This window comes from Hypomesus transpacificus, chromosome 17 (genome assembly GCF_021917145.1).
Source record: "Hypomesus transpacificus isolate Combined female chromosome 17, fHypTra1, whole genome shotgun sequence".
In the NCBI taxonomy this organism is placed as follows: Eukaryota; Metazoa; Chordata; class Actinopteri; order Osmeriformes; family Osmeridae; genus Hypomesus; species Hypomesus transpacificus.
In genome coordinates, this window is record NC_061076.1 from 8,937,522 (window position 1) to 8,965,024 (window position 27,503).

The window sequence follows — 27,503 nt, forward strand, 5'->3', positions numbered from 1 at the left end:
TTTTTGAAACGAACATTGGCTAGCAGTTCATTAATCACAGCTCTGATTGGCCATAATGAATATGATGAAGATTTAAACACTGGGACTCCATCACAGTTCCACAGTGATATATCATCTTTTTCCATAGGGAGTGTTTGGTACATTTCTCCCGTGCACACATCACTGAGCTTATTTTCCTTTGGAAGAGCACAATTTTCCAAGTTTTCCCCCTCACACTTAGGACACTGACTGCTGTTGGAAGATATGCACACACAGTGCACGGTCACATTCACTCCCCCATCGCCTGCAAATAATGTTTTTTTAGTCTTCTGTTCTGTTGATGCCTGGCAAACAACAATCTTAGAAGGTCTGGGTCACTTGTGGCACATATTCACTCATTTTAAGCAATCAATCTACCTGAACAAAATTAGACAAAACAGAATTCACCAAAATTTCATGACACATCGAAAATGATGCAAATTGCGGTACAGCTGAACTTGAACTGATGTTTCGACTGAATGGCAATAACGAGGAACGTCAGAAGTCACTGGCTAGCTAGCGTTAGCTAACTATCTAGCAAGATTACATACAATCCATTTGCTAAAGTTGACAATACAACACTTGGATTTTTACCATTCCTCACTTGTTGACAAATTGCCGTATTTGTCTTCTTTAATGCCTAATGCAACAACACTACAAATATCTTAGTCATTGCATAGCACACCCATTAGGCATTAAGGACATTAAGGAAGACAAACACGGCAATCATTGGGTGTGCCAGTCTTGAAAAGCACAGGTAAAGCCCGCATCTGTGTTGATCTCAAGAGGCTGAACGAGGCAGTGAAAAGAGAACAGTATATCCTGCCTACTACTGATGAGATTACAGCAAAGCTGAGTGGGGCCTCTGTCTTCTCTTCGCTCGATGCCGCCAGTGGGTTCTTCTAGATACCATTGCACCCAGACAGCTGTCAGCTCACTACTTTCATTACGCCATTAGGCAGATTCAACTTCAAGCGGCTACCGTTCGGAATTACGAGCGCACCTGAAATCTTCCAGAGGAAGATGATGGAGACCCTGCAGGGGCTTGAGGGTGTCAAGGTCTTCATGGATGACATTCTGGTCTATGGGGCCACAAAAGAGGAGCATGACGGTCGCCTGGAGAAGGTAATGCAGCGCATTGAGACAGCTGGTCTGAAGCTCAATCGTGAGAAGTGCTCCATCAGGCAGAGTCAGCCGCGGTTCCTCGGACATCTCATTGACCGGTCCGGGATCCGGCCTGACCCCGACAAAAAGCTATTCGGCAGCTGTCACCACCAGCAGACGTGCAAGAGTTGAGAAGGATACTGGGAATGGTGAATGATCTCGGAAGAGATCATTCACCATCCCCGGACTCTCTACTGTAGGACAGCCGCTGTACGAGCTCCTGAAGGACAATAATTCATGAACATGGAGCCACGCACAACAAACAGCTTTTGAACACATCAAGGAGCTGTTGACAACTGCACCAGTACTCGCCTTCTATGACTTGAACAAGCCCACGGCTGTGTCAGCGGACGCAAGTAGTTATGGATTGGGGGGTGTACTCCTTCAGCTCCATGGGGAGCAGTGGAAACCTGTGGCATATTGCTCCAGACGCCTCACTGAAGCAGAAACACGCTACGCCCAGATAGAGAAGGAAGGCCTGGCTGGTGTGTGGGCATGCGAGAAGTTCGACAGATACCTCAATGGACTGGAGCAGTTCAAGCTCATCACTGATCACAAACCGCTAGTGCCTCTCATTAACAGCCGCAGTCTAGACAATGTACCTATAAGATGTCAGCGTCTTCTCATGAGGCTCTGAGATTCAATCCAGTGGCAGAATATGCCCCAGGGAAAACTCTGGTCATCGCGGACACCCTGTCGTGCAATCCACTGGCCAGCATGTGTGCAGAGACAGACACACACAGTGTGGTGGCATGCTATGTGGATAGTGTAGTAGAGGGGATCCCTGCGTCTAAAAGTAAGATGGATGAAATCAGAATGGCGACAGCAGCCAATGCCGAACTGCTGTCGGTTGTGAAGCTCATAAAGAAAGGATGGCCTGAACACTTAAGCAATGTGCCCATGGACGCAAGAGAGTACGTCCAAGTGAAGTCAGAGCTATCAGAACACAATGGCTTGGTCCTCAGAGGAAGCAGGATTGTCGTGCCAAGGCAAATGAGAGGTGAGATCCTTCAGAAAATTCACGAAGGGCACCAGGGCCTAGTCAAATGTAGGGAGAGAGCGTGCTCATCTGTGTGGTGGCCCGGACTCTCTACGGACATGAACAAGCTTGTGACGTCATGTCAGGTGTGCTGTGAACTGAAAAGAACACAACAAAAGGAACCTCTCATCTCCACACCGCTTCCGGAGCGACCATGGAAGAGAATTGCAATGGACCTGTGTGAGCACAACCACCACAACAACCTGATAATCTCAGATTTTTACTCCAGGTTCCTAGAGATACTGCAGCTGCCCTCGACAACGAGTGCACAAGTGATTCAAAGACCGAAAGCGGTCTTCGCCAGGTTTGGCATTCCAGATGAGGTGGTGAGCGATAATGGACCCCAGTTTTCAAGTGCGGAGTTCAAGGAATGCGCAAAGCAGCTCGACCTCAAGCACTGCACATCCAGCCCTCACCATCCACAGGGCAATGGGCACGCAGAGAGAGCCGTACAGACAGCGAAGAAAATTCTCAAGCAAGAAGATCCTGTCATGGCCCTGATGAGCTATAGGTCCACTCCCTGCTCCACCACAGGCGTCAGTCCAGCCGAGCTGTTGATGGGGAGGAAGATCAGAACCACACTCCCCACTCTGGAGAAAAATCTCCTACCCAAATGGCCCAGCAGGGCAGCCGTGAAAGAGAGGGACGGAAGGGAAAAGGCTAAACAGGCTCACTACTTCAACCGCCGTCATGGAGCCAGGCCCTTACCTGCCCTACAACCAGAAGATGTTGTATTCTCCAAGTTGGACTATGAAAAATCATGGTCCTTGCCAGCGGTGATCTCAAGCGAGAGCACCACCCCGAGATCCTTCGTCATCAGGACGCAGCACGGAGCGGAGCTGCGGCGGCCTCCAATCTGGGCCGGTTTCCCAGCCCATCCCAGCAGCACACGGGGATGTCACAGGGACAGACACACACTCTGACGGAGCCACCATGTTAGAGACTGTTCCTGTGAGTCAGAGTGTGGCTACACCCACAACCCCTCTACCCGGTCAGACTGTGACCAGATCTGGACGGGTGTGCAGGCAAATCGACAGGCTTGACCTGTAAATGAGTGCAGATCATATGGCCTTTGGGGGAGGGGAGAGAAAATAAGAAAAGTTGTATTGACATTGATGTGATACTGTAGCCTGACGTTGTCATACTCATAATTCTAGTCAGAATATGAGTCTGTAAACTCTCCGTTGGGCTGTGACTACGGGCGTGTTTCAACCGAACCCGTAAAACAAATGCCTCTTCGCTCAATTGGATAGACCTACAACCAATCAGAGCAACGTAATATGTTGTTTGTTGAAAACGAATTCAACCCAAGCGCTCTTTCGTGATGTTGTTGATAACGTTACTGTTGATCATCTGTCCATCATCGTATAAAGCCCGCCCTGGCAATTTCATTGGTCCGTCCCGATTCTGGTTTTCTGTAGTTGTCCCCAATACGAGACCCTTCAGACCCAACTTCCCGACAAAAAAAAATTGTAGGCGGGGAGAAGTTGGGCTGGCAGCCAGGCTAGTGATACTGTTGATTTGTGAAACAAAAAAAGGAAGTTGTACAGTTGTACATGTTGATAATGTTTTTGTTGGTTGAGTGAAAAGAGACAATTTCATGTTGAAATGTCTCCATTTAAAGTAATTTAAGTTAATCTTGGTTTATACTATGTGCTGTTTGAATAGCCATTTTCAGTTAAACTGTTCCTGTGATGTTATTGACATAACACTCAAAAGAGGAGATGTCATATACGGTAGTTTAATGCGCCTGCACATTAACTGTGGGTTATACGGGAGTGCAAGTCGCACATGTGAAGAACGCACGTTGAGCCATTAAAAGAGAGTTGAGCATCTACGAAGCCTCTTTAGCATTACTTTACAATGTTTAACTTAAGTTAAGCTTGTGTGTTATGCACATATTGTTTGGTAAATACAAATGAAAGAAAGTTACATGTGTGTAGGTGTCAGAGTGGCTGACCCCAACAACCCTCCCCACACCGCCGAGTAAGATATGATGACCTCTGATCATTATTGATGACTGAGAAAACAACATAAACACGTAACTTGCTAAAATCTTTTTATTTGAAGAGCAAATTTATTGAAAATAATCAAATTAAAATACTGCATATCAGTCAGACCAATATACGTTGTCCCCCACACCCACGATTCCTATCAAATCCAGTTTATTATAGGTTTTCACATTATCACAACAACAAGAAACTGATTAGAGAAACGAGAAACACCTCAATATGCCACAGATTCGAGTAAAAATCAGGTAAGCATGATAACCACAAACAGTTACAGTAGACAATGGCTTGTTAACCTCTCTCTTGGCTTCATTCAGTTAGAAGTAAACAGACAAGAGCCTAGCCACTGCTACACAGGTGGGAAAAACCCCACTGAACATCTCCAGTCTAAGACACTGGTCTGATCTTCATGGAGATAGCCTTCAAGGAGTATTTATAACCCTTCCAGCTACTCCAGTTAATGCTGGTTGCAAAATGAATCGTCTTACCCCACAGATATTCCCCATTAGGGTTAGCTTGATGGCAGTTATTGTACCAAAATGCACCATAATAGGAAACAGCACAGTTAGTAGACGATGCATCTTGGTCTTTGTCAAATGTAGAGAATTTGAAACCGTTGTGGTGGGAGAGCGAGTTTCCCGCTCCTCCGTTCTTGAAACCTGTGACAGTCAGCTTGTAGCCATTAGACTCTGGGCCCACAGAGAAGGACGAGTAAAACGCAAACACCTTGCTTCCTGTAAAGTCCTCCATGTCCACTCTCAGCTCGTGCTTTCTCAAGTTGGTGAGGTAGTGCAAGTTGTCCAGTCCCAACCAGTACTCTCCATTGGCACTTCCAAAGCCAGCTTTGTACTGACTCCAACCTCTGTAGAAGTTGGTGCTGCCATCCACTCTTCTCTGAAAGACGGTCCACCTGCCTTTGTCAGTGGCCATGTCACAGTAGACCTGTGCTGGCTTAATTGAGGGGTAGATGGTGTACACGCCGCTGGCCTTTGAGACGGTTTTGGAGACATCAGCGCAATCCCTGAGCAGTTTGAGGTCACACCTGGGAGCTGTATCAGCAACCACTGCCAGCAGCAGGATGAAGAGCAGACTTGCCATTTTGGTATCAAGTCAAAAGGTTTTAGCTTCTAGATCAAAGCAGAGATGTCCTAGATGTCCTGTGAGCTTTGGTAAGCCTTTTGGTGTCCTTTTATAGCATCTAGCAGAAATGTTGAAGGAAACTCAACCAATTGCATGTCGACCAAATGTGACCGGACCAGTTTAAGAACTAAAGACTGGTTTGGTTTGTAAATCTTTTATGTCAAATGGGGTACATATGTGCAACATTTAAGATGTTTCCGTGTGATACTTTCAATCATGGTTTTTCATCATCTGTCTGCTTACAATCAGAATCAGAAAGGGTTTTAATCACCATCAAAGTTTGCACAGAGAAGGAATTTACTTTGGCAGGAGGGTGCATACATTCAACATATAGGAGTACATCTTAAATAAGTGGTATAAGTTTAAACAATTCTAACTATACTATACAAAAGGTGCAACGTCTAATGAACTAATACTAAGGCGACAGGTATGTTTTCACGCTACAAGCATTTTTTTGTTTTAAGATATGCCCGTTATGTCAAGTATCTAGCTTGGAATTTCTGTAGATAATCAAACAAAAAGTTTAGATTTATAATTCTTTGTATGTTTCCACTCCAGATGATGATAAACAAGGAACAAGGAAACAGTAAAACTCTTGTCTTTTCCACAAGAACAGGTTTTCTTGCCAGTGTCCATGGTGGTTGAAGAAAAACAGATTGTGTGGCAAATGTACATTCCATTATTCTCAAGTTAACCCGCACTTCTGGCATTCTTTGTATAGACGTTGAGACAATTCATCAAAACAAGGAACTTTATATACATATGTGTATATGAAGTGTTTTCGTGCAGCTAAGCACGTGCATATCTCTGCTGTTCTGCAGTCCATATGACAAGGCCGTAATCATAATACATATTGGGGCGGACACATCCCCCCCAATATTCAAATCGGGTCAAAATGTCCCCCCCAAATTATTGATATATAAAAGTGCTACGCCAAGACAAGCAACCACGCTCGCTGTCCAAAATTATAATAAAAAATAAAAAAACAATGTTGACTACATGGCTACGACCTGGAGTATTAGGAAAACAAATTAATTGTGCTACACTACATACAGAAATGTTTGTCTGTGTCAGCATCTCTGAATGGGAATATCAAGAGGGATTGTATTTGATTCTTCATACAGTACTTTAAACACCTGCCCTTTTATGCATTACATATTTGTATTCTTCACCATTTTGCCCTTTCAGGTGGAACTATTTTGTAAATGTAAATAGATTTGTGATGGCTGTGGACATGCAACTATACAGGTTTGACCGCGCCATGTAAAATATGTTTATCAATTACAACATCCACTGCTACAGCTTGAACACATGCTAACATCTTTAGCATGTGTTCACTGCAAGCAGGTACAATAAAATGTAAATCGACAATTTATGCCTGTGAAGTACTGTAAAATACTTTGATGTTATCATTAGTTTACGCGTAAAACAACAAAACGGTTAAAGCCATATCAGAAATTGCTGCAGCTGGTTGGCCTTTTTGTGCCGGTGCACGATCAACAGCACCAAACTCTGAATGTTTTAATTCAATAACCACTGTGCATCCAGCAGCTCTCGGGGAACTCAGAGCTAACTAATGGCCCTGACAACTCCCAATTATGGTTTTAAAGAAAGGTTTAGGTTTCTGACATTGCTTACATATTTCAAGCTTTTCTGGCTGGCTATTATTTTGTGGTGTATCCACATCATTTTCGAGAGGAAACAAAAAAGTTGTTTGAATTTGGAAAGCAATGAGATGGGAAGCAGACATTTACTTTCACAGCAAAGTTCTAAAGTATGGTTTACAGACTGTAAATATATATAAGTACTTTGAGGAAGTATAAGTACTTGGAGGCTGCTCTGCTGTCATTAGGTGCGTTCGACTTCATGCAGCGCCGGCGGCGCCGACAGCCGGCTGCAGTCGTCTGCCTTGAAGCTGAGAATGCCATTGGCTGCTTCAAGTCAGCCGGGCTACAGGTGCCGGCAACGCCGGCGCTGCATGAAGTCGAATGCACCTAATGTCTCCTCATATCTGACTATAAAGTTTGTTCACTGAAGTTAAGAGAATAGATTTTTCAAGGAGCTGAACTATATATAGGAAAAGGAAGTCTTCCAGAAGGCCAAACACTTTACGTACCAAAAAACACACTCCCCCCATCTTTCCCACCCCCAGGTAACATGGACCGCCATCATTACGAGACCTTTGAGAAGTTTGGTAACGAGACCTTCATCATTCATCTGGACAATGGTAGAGGGTAAGCCCAGGACCTATATATATATATGCATGCATGCACACATACCCCACAAGCAGAGAGCTAGCACATCCCATCTGACTGTAATGATGACATACAGCACACACACACACTCAGACAAAAACAAATAGGGGGCATCAAACTGCTGCCAATGAGAGGTGTATGTTTAGGTGCAGGTCTATGGGTACAAGTGATGCCATGTGACACTGCTTGTAAAAAGGGCAATACAAACACAAATGTGGTTTCATTTAATGCTGATTCACTCTCTCCAGGTTTGGAAAGCACTCACATGATGAGTTGTCCATTCTGGTGCCCCTGAGCCGATGTTGCAGTGCAGTTTACCAGTGCCTCTGCAAAGATTTTGAAAATGTGAATGTTTTGGGTTGCTACATACAAACAGGATCTGTAAACTACTACACTACTAATCAGCCTGTGTGACTTGGACTGCCAGGCAGACAATAGTCTAGAGTGTGGAAAGGGTTAATCTACCCTTCTCCTGCCAGCAATAGCACCAGACCACGTACCTTGGATTTTCATATTCAGACTGTAAATATGATATCAGTACTTTGAGGACATTAGAGGCTGCTCTGCTGTCCATAGCCATACGCTTCTGTTTTCTTCAACTGCATTGTCACTGTGAAGATAAATTTGTGCAATAAAAAAGATTTGAGAAATAATGTGTCTGTGTCAACACTATTCTGGAGTTCTGGAAAAACTGGAGACGGTTTTGCATGGGCCTTTCCATGATTTGCAGGGATGTGATTGAGAAGACCCCTGGATTACAGTTGAGGAAACCCCACCATAAATCTCCTGTCTGAGACACTGGTCTGATGTTTATGGCGTTTTCCTTCACGGAAAAGGGATCACCCAAGCCAGAGAGGTCACAGAGGAGCTGCATGTACACAGGCAGCAGAACTGTGTGAGCAAAGATCCCCATTGTGATGTGTAAAGGTCACATACGGAAGGCTACTTAAGCATTAACACCAAGAATAAAAAATAAATGAATAGCTAATGTTCAAAGTACATTTCTCATACATGGTTCCACCTATTGAAACACACAAACTAACTTGTCTACCCTGTTCTGCTATGTGTTGGAGGAGATGCACAATTGTTGAAATATTGCTTAAATTAATTTGCCTGCTGCAATGCATTGTTGTATACAGTGTACAAAATGTATAAAAAACCCACAAAGCTCAAATTATTAAAATGAGTCAAGAGATTGGGGACAGGACTCAGGCGCAGAAACTGGAACGTAGTGCAGAATTAATCTTTTAATAAACAAAAAGGCAGACCGGGCTGGCATAAGACAAAAACAAACATTCCGGCAGGAAGAGGAAGGTCGGCCTGGCTTTTCTAGGTGGTTGATGAGTTGATCGTTGATGAGTGTGCTGATGACTGACTGGTGTCAGGTGCGGGGATAGAACAGGAGGGTGTGTCCACAACTGAGGAAAGTGAGGGTGACAAACAAAAACAAAAAAACAAGATCACACCCACACCGGACTTACACTAACCCGGGGGCGTGACAGGTGGTGAACCAACTGGTTTATGTAATAACAACCCTGGTTTCATTTTTACTTCCTTCTGACATATCAGCACTTTGCAACAAAACCCATAGTAATTCAAAGTAAACAACAAGGAGCCTAATTAGACATTCCAACAAAAACGTTTTTTTGAAACGTTAACCTGACCCGATCTGATAGTAAAACTGGTCTCTACATGGAAACTCCCTGATCATATTTTACTTAAGAAGTCAAGACTGGTTTGGTTTAGTTTGTAAAGCTTTCATGTCGGATTGGGTACATATGTGCACACATTTAAGATGTTTCCGTGTGATACTTTCATTCCTGGTTTTTCATCATCTGTCTGCTTACAATCAGAATCAGAAAGGGTTTTAATCAACTTGAAAGTTTGCACAGACAATGAATTTACTTTGGCAGGAGGGTGCATTCATTCAACATATAGGAGTACATCTTAAATAAGTGGTGTAAGTTTAAACAAGTCTAACTATACTATACAAAAGGTGCCAAGTCTAATGAACTAATATTAACTAATACTAAAGGTACGGGTATGTACAATAAAATACATATAAAGTATAAAATAGCTATAATGTACAATATAAAAAATAAATAAAATACAAATAATAATAAAACTGGCAAGGGTGCAATATATGGCAATGGTTTAAAGTCTGTGATTTAAAGTTTGAACCCTTGGCCTTGTTGAAGAGGCCACTGGCAGATGGAAAGAAACTGTTTTTGTGGCGTGAGCAGCCTTCTGCCGGAGGGGAGTGGCTGAAACAGTGTGTCCAGGGTGGGAGGAGTCGGTCACAATCTTCCTTGCTCGCTTCAGGGTCCTTTAAGTGTGCAGGGGCCTCATGTATAAAAGATTGCGCAGCTTTCATACCAGAAGATGGCGTACGGCCAAAACTCGAAAAGTACCTACGCACAAAAATATTCACATGTATAAAACCGGTCGTACGCCAGGTCCTGCGCACCTTTCCTTTATAAATCACAATCAACGTGAGATTGACCGCACGTGAACGAGCCACTGACCCCGCCTTGCCTCCTCCAATAAATTAATAAGCAGATGGACTATAAATGCGCTCCTGAGGTCGATTCGTTGTCTGAATTACCGTATTTCTTCGAATAAACGCCACCCTCGAAGAAACGCCACACCAAAAATAAACGTTAGCGCCGCAGCGTTTATTTGAAGAAATATGGTGACAACGTGTGAGATCGAGGTTCTGACAACAGAGGTGGAGGCGAGAAAATGTGTCCTGTTTGGCGGCCTGTCATCAGGTATTAGTGACAAAAGAAAGTCGGCAGAGTGGAAAACTATTTGCGTCCTTTCTTGTTTTTAACCTGCAGCACTTTGAGATTTAGCTAAATGTAAAGTACATTACAAATAAAATTATCATTATTATAGGGCCATCAATGCTGTGGGTTCAGAGAACCGGACCATGGCAGAAATTAAGAAGAAATGGTCCGATATAAAACTTTAAATTAAGAAACAAGTGGTGGCGCATCGTAACAGCGTGATTTTGTTGTTCGTTTGACAGCCTCAAGTTTAACAGAAGTTATTAAGTGGTGGCGTTATAAACAGAAGGCTATATAGCATTTCCCGTTTTGGGTTTAGGCATTTTGATGTGATCATCTCCACATTAATGATCAAACTTTTATTTTTATGTTTTTTGAATAGTCAACGTCATAAACGTACTAGTGGAAACTTTATTTTGTAATGTTTGGTGAGTCTCGGCACTTTTCAGTCAGAATTTGCCATGTTAGAGAGCCAGACAAGACTTTGCGGACGGTCCGCACATTCTCACGTCTGCTCAAAAGTTTCCGTGACGGCCCGCACATTCTCACGTCAAGTAAATCTTTGTACATCACAAAGTGTGCATGAAAACCAGCGTACGCAAGCTTTTTGTGCGTACGCAACGTTTATACATGAGGCCCAAGGTCCTTTTCAGCAGTGCGGATGATACGCTGCAGCCTGCTCTTGTCCTTGGCAGTGGCAGCAGCGTACCAGATGGTGACAGAGGAGGTGAGGATGGACTCAATGATGGCTGTGTAGAAGTGCACCATCATTGTCTTTGGCAGGTTGAATTTCTTCAGCTGCCGTAGGAAGTACATCCTCTGTTGTGCTTTCTTGGTGAGGGAGCTGATGTTCAGTTCCCAATTGAGGTCCTGGGAGAGGATAGTGCCCAAGAAGCGGAAAGACTCCACAGTGTTGACTGGGGAGTCGCACAGGGTGATGGGAGTGAGGGGGGCTGTGTTCTTTCTGAAGTCCACAATCATCTCCACTGTCTTAAGCAGGGGCGGTCCTAGCACATTTGGCGCTCTAGGCGAGCTTCACTCGTGGCGCCCCCCCCCCCCCCCCCAAAAAAAAGTTTCAAAAGTTTAAAGTTTTAAACGATTTTGCACGGAACCGAAATTGCAACTTTCAAACGCTATTTTGCCCTGCAAGACTGCATTTCTTTCAAATAACCACAACAACAATCACAACGATGAATAAACATTAAATAAAGAACAAAATCCCTGAGAAAATGTCAAGTCTGTGCTGAACTACGCTTTGGCCACGCCCCACTGTTCAACGGTGCACACACGGTGCACGGTCACATTCACTCCCCCATCGCCTGCAAATAATGTTTTTTTTGTCTTCTGTTGTGTTGATGCCTGGCAAACAACAATCTTAGAAGGTTTGGGTCACTTGTGGCACATATTCACTCAGTTTAAGCGATCAATCTACCTGAACAAAATTAGACTAAACGGAATTCACCAAAATTTCATGACACATCGAAAATGACGCAAATTGCTTGCGGTACAGCTGAACTTGAACTGATGTTTCGACTGAAAGGCAATAACAAGGAACGTCAGAAGTCACTGGCTAGCTAGCGTTAGCTTAGCCTGACGTTGTCATACTCATAATTCTAGTCAGAATATGAGTCTGAGAACTCTCCGTTGGGCTTTGACTACAGGGCGTGTTTCAAACAAGCCTGGAAAACAAATGCCTCTTCGCTCAATTGGATAGATCTACAATCAATCAGAGCAAAAGAGTACGTGACGTATGTTAAGCACTGCATAGTTGTTGTCAACGGAACTAAACTACAAGCAGACTTGAAGTATGCTTGAAGAATAAATACAAACGATTTTTGCCGGTGTTGTAAAATTAATTTAAGGGTAGGGAGAGTACTTGTTCACACAGTCAACCTTTTTGAGTGAAACAATAAAGGGGAATGCATATACGAAGTTCTCCGTTTAGGATTACAACTCCATCGGGGCCAGCTGATAAATTAAACTTTTACCCAATCCTGTAGGAAGGACGGCAAAAACATATTTTCCATCGACAAATGCCTTGATTGCGTCTCTCTGTTCCTCTTTCAAAATTAATGCGCTGTCGATGTCTTCTAAAACAGACTCGATGGCAGTATCATAACATCCCAGATCTCCAGCGGTAGTCATGTTTGTTCAAAACGAATTCAACTTAAATTTATTCATTTCACTTCAATTTAAGCGCTCTTTTGTGACGTGGGTGATTACGTTACTGTTGATCATCTGTCCATCATCGTATAAAGCCCGCCCTGGCAATTTAATTGGTTCGCCCAGATTCTGGTTTTCTGTAGTTGGTCCCCAATACGAGACCCTCCAGACCCAACTTCCCGACCAAATTTGTTTTGGGGCGGGGAGAAGTTGGGCTGGCAGCCAGGCTAGCGTTAGCTAACTATCTAGCAAGATTACATACAATCCATTCCCTAAAGTTGACAATACAACACTTGGATTTTTACCATTCCTCACTTGTTGACAAATTGCTGTGTTTGTCTTTCTTAATGCCTAATGCAACAACACTACAAATATCTTAGTCGTTGCATAGCACACCCATTAGGCATTAAGGACATTAAGAAAGACAAACACGGCAATTATTGGGTGTGCTATGCAACGAGTAAGATATTTGTAGTGTTGTTGCACTGTCTATATATATGTGCGCCCCTATTTTAATCACGTTTTTTTTGTATAACGTAGAATAAATGGACATATCATTTTTTATATAGGCTATAGCGGGTATACCCGCCTCTGTAAAATCCTTAAAGAACTAGGTAATTTGACAGGGAGTAGGAACACGTTCAAGGTAGGCCCTACATCTTTACTTCTTAACTCCACTAAAGTGCCCAGGGCAATTCACGCATTCATGAACGTTTTCTTGTCTGGAATTCATCATAAGATAAGACCAGAATTTAAGGATTTAGCCTGCCTTTCGCCTTTGCACATTTCTCTTATTCTTCTTAAATTTCGATAGCTTTTGCCTCTTCATTATTTCGTTCTTCAAAGTTCTTGAACACACAAACTCTAACCAAACGCCTCACTGTGCTAGCATACCTCCTGATAACACCAAGGAGGTACGTACCCCTTCCTTTTTTAAGGGGTACGTATACCTGGCTCATTTTACGCTAATGTTAGATTTATTTTTTGAATGTCAAAATACTGGTTGAAGATAAAGAAGGGGGCGCAAAAAAAAACTGCCCAGCAAAAAAAATAAATCTATATATATAATCTTTCGTATAAGCCGTGGACTTTGATCCGGACCGGCCCACCAGAACCGGCCACGGTATACGCCACCACAGCTGGCCTGCCAATGCATGCACTTTCTGTGTTCGATGTGATGCTAGTTACGCACTTCCAGACTTAATGCGAGTGCACACAGCGCACAATAAAAAATTGTTTGCCTTTATTGGAGCGCAAAATTGTTTTTCTTTATGTAAAATAAACAGCTGTCTAGTCTAGTGAAGGTGATGTATTTTTGTCTTTTAATTTTTCCGCCCTTACATTAATTAGTCTGGTTTGCCATCGTTATATAGTCTCTACTAGATAGCTTTCGATCTGTCAGTGTCACTGTCTTGTGTAAGCGAGACAAAGGGGGCGAGGCTAAGGGCTGCATAAACGTTCATTTGGAATAGACCAACTGGTCTGGGGGAAAGGGGGGTCGGGCGACCGTGTTGGTCAATCTTCTGCCTAAATTTTTATTAGTAATAAAAAAAAAATTATGAGGCAAGTGGCCCTCCAGCCCAGAAGTGTTTTGGCCCACCGGGAATTCTCCCGGTGCTCCAGATGGCTGTCCGCTACTGGTCCCCACCAGAGATGAACCCAAAGGGTGAAAGGGTGGTTTCGTTCACAAACTTCAAGAGTTTGATGGACGGATGACTGGAGGTGCAGCTATTGGTGTACAGGGAGAAGACCAGAGGAGAAAGGACGCAGCCCTGAGGAGATCCGGTGACTGATCCGGTCACTGATCATTTTCATTTACATTTATTCATTTAGCAGACGCTTTTATCCAAAGCGACTTCCAAGAGAGAGCTTTACAAAGTGCATAGGTCACTGATAATAACAACAAGATAGCCCCACAGCATTGCGGGTAGTCAAAAACAAGAAGTACATTTTGTGAACAACCAAAAAACAGTGCTAAAGGGAAGAAACCATAAGAGCATGTAGTTAAACAAGTTAAATTACACAACATTAATCTCTAAGTGCAGGTGTACCTGTAGGAAAGCAATAAAAATAGGATTAACTAAAATAGAATACAACAGTTTAAACCAGCTACCACTAACCAACAAGAGCAACAGTCTAAGCAAGAGTCATTGTGATCCTTGAGGAAACTAGCATGATCATAACAACGAGATAGCCCCAGACATTGCAGGGAGTCAAAACATGAAGCATACACTGTGAAAACTAAATAAGTCCCAAAGGGAAGAACCATAAGAGCATGTAGTTGAACAAATTACAATTAAGCAATTTAACAACATGAACCTCAAAAAAGTGCAACGGTGCACCTGTGGAAAAAACGAAAGCAAGCAGCAAAAAATATATAACACAGCAAGTTACAACTAACCATCAAGAGCAACAAGTCTCTTACTGTAATAAGAGTCATTGTGATCCTGGAGGAAACATCAGGTCCAGCCAATCATTCCTAAGTACCGTTGTACTCCCGGAACAAGTGCGTCTTAAGCCTTTTCTTGAAGGTGGGGAGACAGTCAGTGTCTCTGATGGAGGTGGGGAGTTGATTCCACCATTGGGGGCCAGACAGGAGAGGAGCCTGTGTTGGGACCGGGCGCTCTTGAGCGGTGGGACCACCAGACAGTTGTCAGAAGAAGAACGTAGGTGGCGGGTGGGGATGTAAGGCTGGAGCATAGACTTGATCAGTCAGGTGTAGTCCCGTTCACCGCTCGGAAGGTCAGTACCAGGGTCTTGAGTCTGATACGGGCCATGATTGAAGACCAGACGGGCTGCTGCGTTCTGAATCCTCTGGAGAGGGCGGGTTGCGCATGCTAGGAGACTGGAAAGCAGCGGCTTGCAGTAGTCCAACTTCTTCCAACTTCTCAACTTCAAAGTGCTTGGACTAGCAGCTGGGTGGAATGCTCAGACAGGTATCTCCTGATCTTCCGCATGTTGTAGAGAGTGAATCTACACGACCGGGAGACCGCAACAATGTGGGCTGTGAGGGAGAGCTTGTCATCCATGGTCACCCCGGATGAGGGGGTCAACGTTGCAGATCCCAGGGGGATTGAGAGATTTTAGGAGATGGAGGGTTTTGCCGGGATGATGAGGAGTTCTGTTTTGGCGAGGTTCAGCTGGAGGTGATGCTTGGTCATCCAGGCGGAGATGTCTGTGAGGCAGGCCTCGATCCTAGCTGAGATCCCTGGATCAGTCGGAGGGATTGACAGGTACAGCTTTGTGTCGTCAGCCTAGCAGTGGTAGGAGAAGCCATGGAGGTGATGATTGGTCCAAGCGAGGTGGTGTACAGGGAGAAGAGGAGGGGTCCAAGGACGGAGCCCTGTGGAACATCAGTGGATATCTGGCGGGGGTCCGACACTTTGCTTTCCCAGGAGACCTGGTAGGATCTTCCCGACAGATAGGATGAGATCCACTGAAGTGCAGTGCCAGTCTCATCTCAGAAAGTCTGGCGAGCAGGATTTGATGGTTAACTGTATCAAATGCTGCAGAAAGATCCAGCAGAATGATGACGGATGACCTCGAAGCCGCTCTGGCAGACTGGAGGGCAGTGGTGACTGACAAGACGGCGGTCTCTGTGGAGTGGCCAGTCTTGAAGCCCAATTGGTAGGTTGTTCTGAGAGAGAAAGTTTGACATTTGGTTAGATACAGCGCGTTCAATTGTTTTAGAAAAGAAGGGTAGCAGTGATACCGGTCTGTAGTTCTGGATGACGGCTGGGTTAAGGGAGGGTTTTTTGAGTAGAGGACTAACTCTGACCTGTTTGAAGACAGAGGGGAAAGTGCCGGAAGTGAGAGAAGAGTTAAGGACATGGAGAAAAAAAGTTATGATGGAGGGAGAGATGGTTTGAAAGAGAGGGGAGGGGAGTGGATCAAGGGGACAGGAGGTGGGACGGTGAGAGAGAATGAGGTCAGAGATCTCTGCCTCTGACAGGGTAGAGAAAGAGTTTGGACATTTAGTTGGGTCAGTCATAGAGGGTGAGTGGGTAGGAAAGGTGGATTCAGGGAACCGGCTGCTAATGTTGGCGACTTTTTTCTCAAAGAAGGAGGAGAAGTCGTCAGCTGTCAGGGTGGAAGGGGGGTGGATGGGGGAGAGGGGTTAAGAAGGGTGGAGAAGGTGGAGAAAAGTTGTGAGGGTTTGAGGCAGTTAATTTTCTTCCCTTAAGTAGTGGGTTTTATTATCAGATATGCGGGCAGAGAAGGATTTGAAGAGGAGTGATACTTATCAAGGTCCAGACCGTTTTTGGACTTGCGCCATCTCCTCTCAGCTGCCCGAAGGATGGGCCGGAGGGAGAAGATCGCGCAGGCCTGGTTGACAGGGCACAGAGAGTGTCAAGTGATGCAGTTAAAGTGGACAACAGGGTGTTAGTGGCAGTGTCCGTGGGGTGGGACATGAACTTGTCAATGGGAGGGAGGGAGGATGTTACAATGGAGGAGAAATGGGAGAGGGATAGGGAGCGGAGGTTGCGGCGGAAAGATTCAACGATTGGCTTTTTGGCAGGCTACTCCTGTAAGGTATACGTTAACATTGAGTGAATAATAAACGATAAAATCGAATTATATAACACTCCTGTAAACTATTGTTGAAAATGTATCCACCTTATTCCTAGCTCCCATGATCCATTTTCTGAATTATGGGCGCGACTTCCGGAGCCGGCGATTGTCATGGTAGCGCTCATACACAGTCATTGCGGTAAACTAATTCTGATGCAAAATAAAACATGTGGGAACACAGCCTGTTACACCTCAAATGGGACAATTTGATCATACCTCTGCCTTGTACTATCGAGGGATGGGAAGACGACCTGAAAAAATGGCCTCAAATAACGTACACTAGCATATTTAGGCTAGCTACCTTGTTAACTATGTTGCTACGGATGGTGAAGCAATGAATAACCTGAAAAGCTCTTGTTATAGTTTAAATTGCTTTAGAAAGAATCACTGTTGACGGCTGGCTGGGACGAACGTATAGCAAACCGCAACTTCCGCAACTTGCACCCATAATAATTTCTACAGTAGACCCCTTAGAATAAGGTGGATAGTATTTCTAACGTTAACGTAGGGTAACATAGTGACCAGACATCCTCTTTCGGCCGTACATGTCCTCTTTTCGAAACTTAAAAAATGCGTCCAGCAGGGATTCCAAAATTGTCCGGGATTTTGCCTTTTCGGATATTTGTGTTTCTCTGGGTCTTTCACAAACTATTACGCCCTTACGGTGCGTTCACACTGCAGCGGGGCGGGCAGAGCGGGGCGTCGGCTTCCAATTCATTTTCAATGTAACCAGGCGTTGACGCCCGCGTAGGGCATTATGGGAAGGCGAGCGGGGCGGCGAAAGTTGGATTTTTCTCAACTTTATGTAAATGAGGAGCGTGAAAACGCCAGCGATAGCCAATCGGGTTGGTTTCTTGTTTCTTGTAACGTAGCGACTGTTGGTCATGGTAAACATTTCTAGGTTTGACAATTTCAAGATGGAAAAGCAACTCATCGTATGTGTGTCTTCGTACCCAGTATTGTATGATACGTCTATGTTCGATTACAGAGACATAGACAAAAACAAAAATGATGCCTGGCGCAGGGTTGCTGAGGTTGTCGGCGTCCCTGGTGTGTTGTATTTTGTACTTTAATTCAGTTTCTTCACATTACGTAACTTTCTTCTGTGCTAGCTGCATAGTCTAGCTAGCTCACCCGGCACACGATTGACATTCAACGCTGAAATGCTGGCTGGCAGCCACTCGCCATCCATACAGTGAATGTGTGGGGCAAGTCATAATCTAGTGATTGATTTGCAGATATTTCGAGTAATATAATAAAAGGTTACACATGTCAACGTTTATGTCTGATGCATCTTTTTTTCCAGCCGGAACAAGACCCGTTCCATAGAGTGCGGGTGGAATTTAATCTTTCACTCGGCCTAAAAAAAGTGTGGAAAAAGATAACCTATTGTGTGCTGTAGATAAGATCATGTCAGATCTAGAATGCGTGTAGGATTTTTGCTTAATGCGTGTAAAAGTTGTATTTTGTCTGCACATTTGCCATGACATTATATGAACTACAACAGTGATTTAAGAGAACTACAGCTCTGAATGAATCTGTCTGACACGCCCCCGAGCGTGGTGCACTGTGGGAAGGCCGGCGGTGCAGAGCGGTAAAAAAGTCTGCAGTGTGAACGCACTGTTAGACGTTTTGGAAAGGGTATCTCCCTTACGTTCCACCTTCTTGCACGCAATCTGACTGTAGTACTGTCATTGGTCAACTGCCTTCTCAGTGTTGCCAGATGCACGATAATTATTCTCCAAATTCGATAATTGTGAGCCTTTGGCATGATACTTCGTCATTTCCAATCTGGCAACACCACTTTGAGCACCTTTCCGCCTTTGTTATCATTATTGCTTTAATATATGAGGACTGAAAAGTGTCTTAATTTTCTTATTTTAATATGTGGCCATATAAAGAATGTATTATTTAATTATTTAGAATTTGTTATTTGTTATCATTATTGCTTTTACAAGACACATTAAAGACATTAAACAACCACTGAAAGCCACAGAAGCACTGGACTAAATGCCAAAAAAGCTTCAATAAATAAATCATCACATAGCCTTTGTCATTTGTGTCATTTTTGTCATTTCATATGTGACATTTGTATGCACATTTGTTTGTCACATGGTTATGGTGCAGTCATGGTAAACCTACCATTTTTTGTATTTTTGGATGATTGTAGGCTATTTATGGTTCGCAAAGAAAAAGACCACTCCGCGGCAAATTGCAATAGCATTGAATACCCATACAAGATAGCATGTTTGCCTTCTAGAACTTGATATCTTTACTACTTTCTTGACTGGTACCCCCTTACCACAAATCCAACTCGCTGTTTTTGCTGCGAAAACACCCCGATATAATATCATAGGCTACCCGCGGCGTATGTTAATGAAGCCCCAAATTGTACCTAACGATGGAGACAGAATCACTCTCTGTCTTCTGCAATACATTACCCCCCCCGCCCCCCGCGACAAAGTGTCTTCTTTCACAAACTCAAATCTGGTCACCCTAGCTATCCGACATTCATTCCTGCAGGCAGGAGCATCCATAGCAAATAGAATGGTAAAACTGTGTCCCCCCCACCAATGTTCAAACCAAACCTACGCCCTTGAAAATGCATGTTGGTATTCTAGACAGCTTCTAAACAGTTGTTTGTACATTGATTTCTTAATGTTGTACCATTGTGCATTTGTGCATGGGCGTATCTAGCCCTATTTTGGCTGGAGCCCCCCAAAATGTTTCATTAGCACCCCCCCCCCCCCCCAATTAGCCCCCTCAAAAGTGGGAACCTAGATTCGCCCTGCATTTGTGCAAGTGTAGCCTACACAGGTCGCCTGCATGTTGCATGTTTGTCAAATAACGTAAAAACGTGTTCACGAACTTCTTTTATGCCAAGCCTTTTTGGTGCTACAGTAATTGTCCAGGAGATGGAGTCCGAGTAACACGATTCGTTGTGTGAGCAAAAGCGAGAGACAGAATAATGATGGTCATCCCAAACGAGACAAGCTGTTGTGAAGGTCAAGCATCACGTTGTGACAGAGCTGCAGTGTAAACAGATATATGAGAGCTTCGCTGACACTGTCTGGTAGCCTATCGAATCAACGTCTTTTGGCGTCCCAAACCCCGTCTTAATTTAGATAGAGATCGTAATCGTTTAATTTCGAAATGTTTTGCCTGCTGAGGTATTGGGCATCCTCGGTATTACTATTTAATTACCAAAGTATATCCCACACTAAACCATTAATATGCCACCGACTCAACTGATGCTCTCTCAAAAGACAGCAGATCGATCCGACCACTGCCAAGGGGGCTGACCTTTGAGGGCTTCGACGATGCTGGGCCTACACTTCATCAAGACGATCGCTAGATGGTGCTCCAGGTCTAGCCAATGTGGTCCATGCTGTGCGCCCGCTCAAGTGATGATCTCCTCGGCCATTATCTACGGCAAATCAAGACCTCCATGGCAACTAACCAAAAAACGAAATTTATGAAAACTCATATCTCTGTAATAATATGGCATAGACTAGGCTATATGAATAACAATAATTAAAGAAGGCTTCTATTTTTGAAACACAGTTTATAAAAGTAAAATTGTTGCAGGAAATTCCGTGGTTATAAAGGAATTAGGCTTTATGTTTTTTTTTTTTTTTTTCAACAAATAGGCCTATTTTATTGGATTGGATAAATCGACAATCAGTTGTCTACTACAGTACCCTATATCTATCCATCACTCAATCCGAGACGTAGACCACCTCAGACACGCTGATTACCCAGATCCTCCTAAAAAGCTAATCCCTTGCCTGGTAACAGTATCTAAGACCACTGTCCTCTCGTCTCTATGGTAACAGAGAGCCCACCTCTACTCCGAGTCCCGCGCGACCCTTCCTCCCTTTCACCTCGTGGTGAAGTCGTCAATTTCGCTGACCCCGCAGGGACACCCTTATCTTCTCTTCTTCCTCTACCTCCGTTACTAGGTTAGACTTGGGGTTGAGCCATTTAAAGAGAAAAACTAATCAGTGGACGGAAATGACCAGTGTCAATGAACCGGTTCAATGATGTAGTAGACAGTGAAGCCCAGTCTAGTATTTGTAAGTTTATAGCCTAGTGTTAGAGAGGGAGCCGTGAGTCAGTATTGGAAGTGGACTGTGCGACTTGGAGACATGCCCTGACCGTGAACGTGCCTCCGCGTAATTCACACCGGCCTATGCTTGAACTACCCTTCCCTCGATACGTTTGTTTTGAGCAATGGGGTTCTGAGTGGACCGTGATTTAGACCCAAGCGTTTACATCAAGCGGGGTGGACTGGGTTAAAAACCTACTCCTTTCCGAGATGCCTTTCATATACCTCCTTATCTTTGTTTTACACGACTGAACGTGTTCGAACATAGTATAGCCTAACCTTTATGTATTCCATGGAAAGCATGAAATAAACCAGGTTGGATTTCAGTTTTCAGTTAGGCTACAATTTATTGTATTTTTGGATGATTGTAGGCTATTTATGGTTCTCCGAAAAAGACCATTCCGCTGCAGATTGCAATAGCATTGAATACCCATACAAGATAGCATGTTTGCCTTCTAGACCTTGACATCTTTACTACTTTCTTGACTGGTACCCCCTTACCACAAATCCAACTCGCTCTTTTTGCAGCGAAAACACCCCAATATGATATCATAGGCTACCCGCGGCGAATGTTAATGAAGCCCCAAATTGTACCTAACGACGGAGACAGAATCACTCTCTGTCCTCAAGGTCAGACAGACCAAGGGTGCAGGGAGAGAAATTAAACTCAGAATCAATCGCCCTTGAACTTGCGTGCACGATTGTGTGTTACTGCGCCTGGGTAGTCTGTGTGCGCGCTTTCCTGTGCTTGGGCCGAAGCAATAATCACGCAACTTGTGATAGGGTACGGCGAGGGGAAGACGCATCCATATAGCTAAACTCCTGAAAATATCTTCATTGCGCAACAATAAGTTGGAATCACCGGGATATGCTCCAACGGTCTGAACCGCGCAAGCGCTCCTTTTTCACAGCAGAAGAAGTGTAAAAGAGAAGAGAAAGAGAAAAGACAGTGATGAGCTATTTGCCAAAGCTAGCCTTCAGACGCGTGAATGCTAATTATCCACGGGAACCTGAGCAGGGCGCTAGCAGCCTGCACCTTATCTAGCACTCAGAGAGAGACAGAGAGAGACAGAGAGAGACAGAGAGAGACAGAGAGAGACAGAGAGAGACAGAGAGAGACAGAGAGAGACAGAGAGAGACAGAGAGAGAGGAAGATGGTCGGAAAGGAGGAGAGAGACATCCCCCCCCGCGCCCTTTCCTTATTTTCATTCATGGCACAATCAGTGAGACACACACATTCTCTATCTCACCCGCACACACACAGTCTCTGGCACGGTCTCTCTCCATCAAAACAGCCCTCTCTTTCTCTCTCCCTCTCTTTCTCTCCCTCCCTCTCTCCTTATCTGTTTCTCTATCTCTCTATCTATTACACATATGATGCACACCTGGATCTTTCTCTCTGTCCATCTCTGTTTCTCATAACACGCAGACACACTTTTGTCACACAGGTTCCCTATTTCCTAATGGTACAAGTGACTACAAGTGACTCTCACCTCATCATTCTTTCTCTCACAAATTCACTCACTCTTCCACACACACACATACACACATGCAGTTTTTTTTTTGGCCACACACTGTTAGAGAGAGAGATGACCTAGAGAGAGAAAGAGAGAGCGAGATTGAGAAACAGAGATAGAGAGAGAGGGGGTTGTAGAGAGATAGAAAAGGAGAGAGAGAGATAAAGGAGGCTTTGAAGCTGACATCCTCCCTCTCCCCCTGCCTGGTGCTCGTCAGCAAAGGGAGGGAGAGAAGAGGAAAGGGGAGGAGAGGATAGGAGGAGGGAGCAGGTGGCCCCGCAGCTCAGCCCCTCCTCTCCCTGAGCCCCCCTCATCGCCCTCCCCCCCCCCCCCCCCTTCTCTTTCCAGTGCATCGGCAATCACTCTACTCCTCTCACACGCGCACACACACACGCAGACACACACACACTGTCTCTTGGTGGCTGGCGGACAGGCTGCTAGACTCCCCCAGCCAGAGGCTGAGGGAGAGGCAGCCCCCCTGAGCTAATTCCATTATACATTCCCGTCTGGAAGGGAGAGGGGCTGCTTTCTAATTGCTTTCTTATCCCCCCGAGACCCCACCCCCTCCACCCCAACCCACCACCAACCTTCCCCACTTCCTCCCCTCTCTCTCCTATCTCCCTCTCCTCTTCCACCATCTCACCCCCCCCTCCTTCCTCTCATCTCCTTCGGCTCTCTCCCCTCGCCTGCCCCCTCCCTTTCCCTCATCCCCCTCGCCCCCTCCCCCCCACCTCTACCCCCCCCCCCCCCCCCCCACACTCAACATGGCAGCCCGGGGAAGGAGGGGGTCGAGCCAGAGAGGAAAAGAGGGAGGCAGTGTGAGTGAGTGAGTGAGTGAGAGAGAGGGAGAGAGAGAGAGAGAGAGAGGGAACAGGAAAGAGAGAGAGGCAGGCAGCCGCTGTTGCTGTCAGGGAATACTGGTGCCATTTTCAGCATCGCGGAAAGGAAAGGATCGAGCCCTGCTCCGCTAGGCTCTACTCGGCTCGGCTGGAAAAGAAAGGGAACTGGAGAAAGGAGGAGAGAAACGCTGACCACTAGCACAGGTACGGCGCTTCCACCCCCTCTTCATCTCTCCTCTCATCTGTCCATCGCTCTCTGCTGCTGGGTCACACAAGATGGACAGTGGTCTGTCTTCCTGCTACGAAGGATGAAACCTGCATGAGTGGCAAGGCAGAGGGGGCGTGTGTGTCTGCGTGTGTGTGTGTGTGTGTGTATGAAATAGAGGACAGACAGTCCCTCGCGTGGAGCCGCTATATTTACATGGGTTAGTCTCAGCTGTTTCTGACAAGAAATGTGGTTGGTTTTGTGCGATGGAGTGATGTTTGTGTTTGGTTTTCAATAGCTGTCATAGTTTCGTCGCAATTTCCCAACTTTGTTTAATTTATGCGTCAATAAATACATATTAGGACAGACAACCCAGGAAATAAGTAACCCAAAAATTGATACAAAGGTGATTTCTGCTAAATTACACTAAGCTGCAAATAGACTGACTAACCCTGGAAATGTGTTGTGTGGTTCTATAACAGGACCCTGACCCTATGTCAGTACCGACCCATGGTGTGTCATAACACGCTGTTATCAAGCCCGTGCCCGGTTACATAAGTAGAGAAAAAGGAGCATGCAATCTTACAAAACCAGCACAGCGGACAGACTTGTTCCCAAAGCCCTTGTTTACATTCAGGAATTAGATGGAGATCGTTTGATCCCCTCAACCCTTCTGCAGTGGCGTATCAGTGAGAGGGATCTGACTATAGTCTGCCGCTGATGAACGCAGCGCATATGGTGTTTGGCGTGTACTACAGTTGTCCTTGATGCTAATGCGCTGCACGGTCCCTGTCGGAGGCTGGCGTCTCCCAGCCATTAAACGGTGCACCGAGACTGCAGTGTCACAGCTGACTGAAACTGATGCTCCGGACACACACTCCCTCACCGAGAGAATCCTTTGAGGTGGGGGGTGGAGGTGGGGGGTGGGGGAGCAGAGATGAGAGAGGGAGAGAGAGAGAGAGACAGAGGGGAAGGGAGGGAGGGAGAGAGAGAGCCGGAAAGAGAGCGAGAGAGACATGGAACATGGAGCGATAAGAGAGGGAAGGAGAGATAACAGAGATAGAGAGAGGGGATGAGAGGGAGGAGGCAGAGGTGTGAGGGAGAGAGGTGAGTGTATGTGCGTGTGTGAGTGTGTGTGTGAGTACGAGATGGGTTGAACAAGAGAGATAAGGGAGAGAGGTGTGAGAGAGAGAGTACAGAGGTGAGACAGAGAATAAAGATGCTTCTGGTTTGTGTGCGTGTGTGTGTGTGTGTGTGTGTGCATGTGTGTTAGCGTGTGCGCGTGCATGTGAGCAGGAAGGAGGGATGTAGAGATGAATATGAATTAGTGATTGACTGATCCTTTATCATGATGCAGTGCCATGTATATAGTAAACACAGGAACAACAGCTATTGTATAATGTGTGTGTGTGTGTGTGTGTGATTGTGTCTCAGAAAGAAATGAACTGATAAGACACCAACACTCATTTTGTACAGCATGGCATGTCTGGACATGGCAACGTTCTTGGAAAACCCTATTAAAACATCTGAGACACACATACAAACACACACACATGCACACACACACACATATTTGGTCATGGCCCTTCATCTGATGGGCTGATGCAACACAATGAAAGGGACCTGTTTATAATGGAGAAGAGGTGTGTGTGTGTTGGGGAGTGTATCTGTGCATGTAGAGTGCGTGTTTGTACAGTGTGTGCGGTGTGTGTAAGTGTGTGTGTGTTGGTCAGTTAAAGGGCATGCATCCGTGAGGATGGCAACCCGTTGCCGTGGTGAAGTGAAAGGTGAAAGCATGCCTCTCCCTCTTCCCTTTCTCTCCATCTTGTTCCGTCTCTTCCTCTCTCGCTCTCCCGCTCTCCTCTCGCCTTCTCCCTTTCGGTCTCTTTCTATCTCTCTGGACGTCACAGTGTTGCTAGTCTACATGCCGTCTGCCTATCTGGCTGGCAGTGCATAGCAGATCCATAAGGTCAACATGGGGCAGAGCAGAGGAGCGAAGGAGGGAGGTGAGAGGAAGACAGAGAGGGAGGGGGAGGTGTGATTCTGGGAGAGAAAAGGGATTGAGTGTCAGTCGGAAAATGGACAAAAATAGATAGAGTGAGAGAGAGGGAGCCATAGACAGAGGAAGAGAGAGAGAGAGATAGAGAGGGGTCTATTGATCTGTCCGTCTGTCTGTCTTGTTTACCTGTCTGTCTGTCCTATTTGCCTTTCTGTTTGGTATTCAGAATGACCGTCCTCCATCCATCCATCCCTCTGTTTCACCAGTCCAACCCTCAATCTCTCCTTCTTGATAATATCATCCTGGTAATCCACAGTGCCATTACCTCACCTCTGAGATCTACAGCATGAGTCCCCAGCCTCCACCCACCCTTGAGGGGGAGGATATTTATAGGAAACGGGCTCCCAGCATGCAGTTGGGCAACAGACCCCTGGATCTGCACCAGCCACGGCCATGGTGCAACCAGGCCCGAGCCCAGGGCCATTAGAACTCATAGAACTTTGGTGTTAGAAGTTAGAACCTTGTCATTAGAATATCCACATGAATATCTCAGTTGATGTAATTATATATGAGGTGTAATGCTAGAAATGTCATAGTTGGGGTTGACAATAACAATGGCCAGTATAATGTATGGTGATGGACAGTATGAGGGATGTTTGGTGTGCATGGTGCAGGGGCTGTTGCTGTTGTAGATTCATTGGGTTTGGGAGATGAGGTAAAGGGATCGGAATTGTGCTCAATGAAAAGCATTCAGATGAGAGGATGGAAGTGCAGATCTATGGTGACACAGTGTCAACTACATGTGACATCCACACAGACTGCCTCCCACACCCAACTACAGAACCTCCACTGACCCGGTGGGACAACAAACTTATTTCGAACCCCACCACCCGACGCATGGAAACACACACACACACACACACACACCTCAAGCACCCCAGGGAGCAGAAAGACAGAGATGCAGGGTACACTCTGTTCTTCCGTCAAGGATGGGTCGGAGGTGTGTGTGTGTGCGTTGGGGAGGAGTGGCGGGGGGGGGGGGGACTCAGATCTAATTAAAGCTAGCGAGCGTGAAATGTGTATTGTTGTTTAGACGGGAGGATTTGGAAGGAGGGGGGGGGGGGCAACTACACAGGGGACAGAGGGGTACTCTGGACTGAGGCTAATGTGTTTTGGAGCTAATGTGTTTTTATTGCAGGGGACTGGAGACCAGTGTTAGGCTACTGCAGATGCAGTGGTAGGCCAGCACATGTGTGTCAGTTGCGGGTGATGTATTTTCCCCTGCGGAGGAGAAGATACGAAAGACAGATGAGGGAGGAGAGTCGGGGGTAGATGGGAGGGAAGGGGAGAGAGATAGAAAGAGGGAAGGAGGTAGAGAGGGGAAAAGAGGGGCCAGGAGTGAGGTCGTCAGAGGAAGAGAAAGAGGGTGAGAGAAAAAGGGAAGTAGCGAGGGAGGTGGAGAGAGAGAAAGCTACAGAGGGAGGGAGTTAGGTGAAGTCTCATCAGTATGCTAGTTACTGTGCTGCCTGTTTGATCTTGAGGGAGTGCTTAGTGGTGTTTGTGTGTGTGGGGTGGGGGGGTGGTAGGAGCAGAAAATAAGGGCCCCGGTCTAGTGTGTGTGTGTGTGTCTGCATGTGTGTACGTGGGTGAGTGTGTGTAATTAGGTGTGAGGTGTTGGTAACAGCA

General features: G+C 45.4%; 1 protein-coding gene and 1 long non-coding RNA gene across 2 annotated transcripts; one reads left to right on the top strand and one right to left on the bottom strand.

Moving 5' to 3' along the window:
- Positions 1-4,267: 4,267 nt before the first annotated feature.
- Positions 4,268-5,419, bottom strand: LOC124480060 (microfibril-associated glycoprotein 4-like). Its single transcript, XM_047039122.1, has one exon. The coding sequence runs from the start codon at positions 5,326-5,328 to the stop codon at positions 4,618-4,620; it is 711 nt and encodes a 236-aa protein (XP_046895078.1). The 5' UTR covers positions 5,329-5,419; the 3' UTR covers positions 4,268-4,617.
- Positions 5,420-5,654: 235 nt separating this feature from the next.
- On the top strand, positions 5,655-8,183 carry LOC124480061. Its single transcript, XR_006957503.1, has 3 exons — positions 5,655-5,797; positions 7,523-7,604; positions 7,874-8,183. It is a non-coding gene; the product is annotated as an uncharacterized LOC124480061 (long non-coding RNA).
- Positions 8,184-27,503: the final 19,320 nt, after the last annotated feature.

Bases quoted from the DNA above. Each gene is read 5' to 3' on its own strand.
- LOC124480060 (XM_047039122.1), bottom strand. From the start codon at position 5,328: ATGGCAAGTCTGCTCTTCATCCTGCTGCTGGCAGTGGTTGCTGATACA.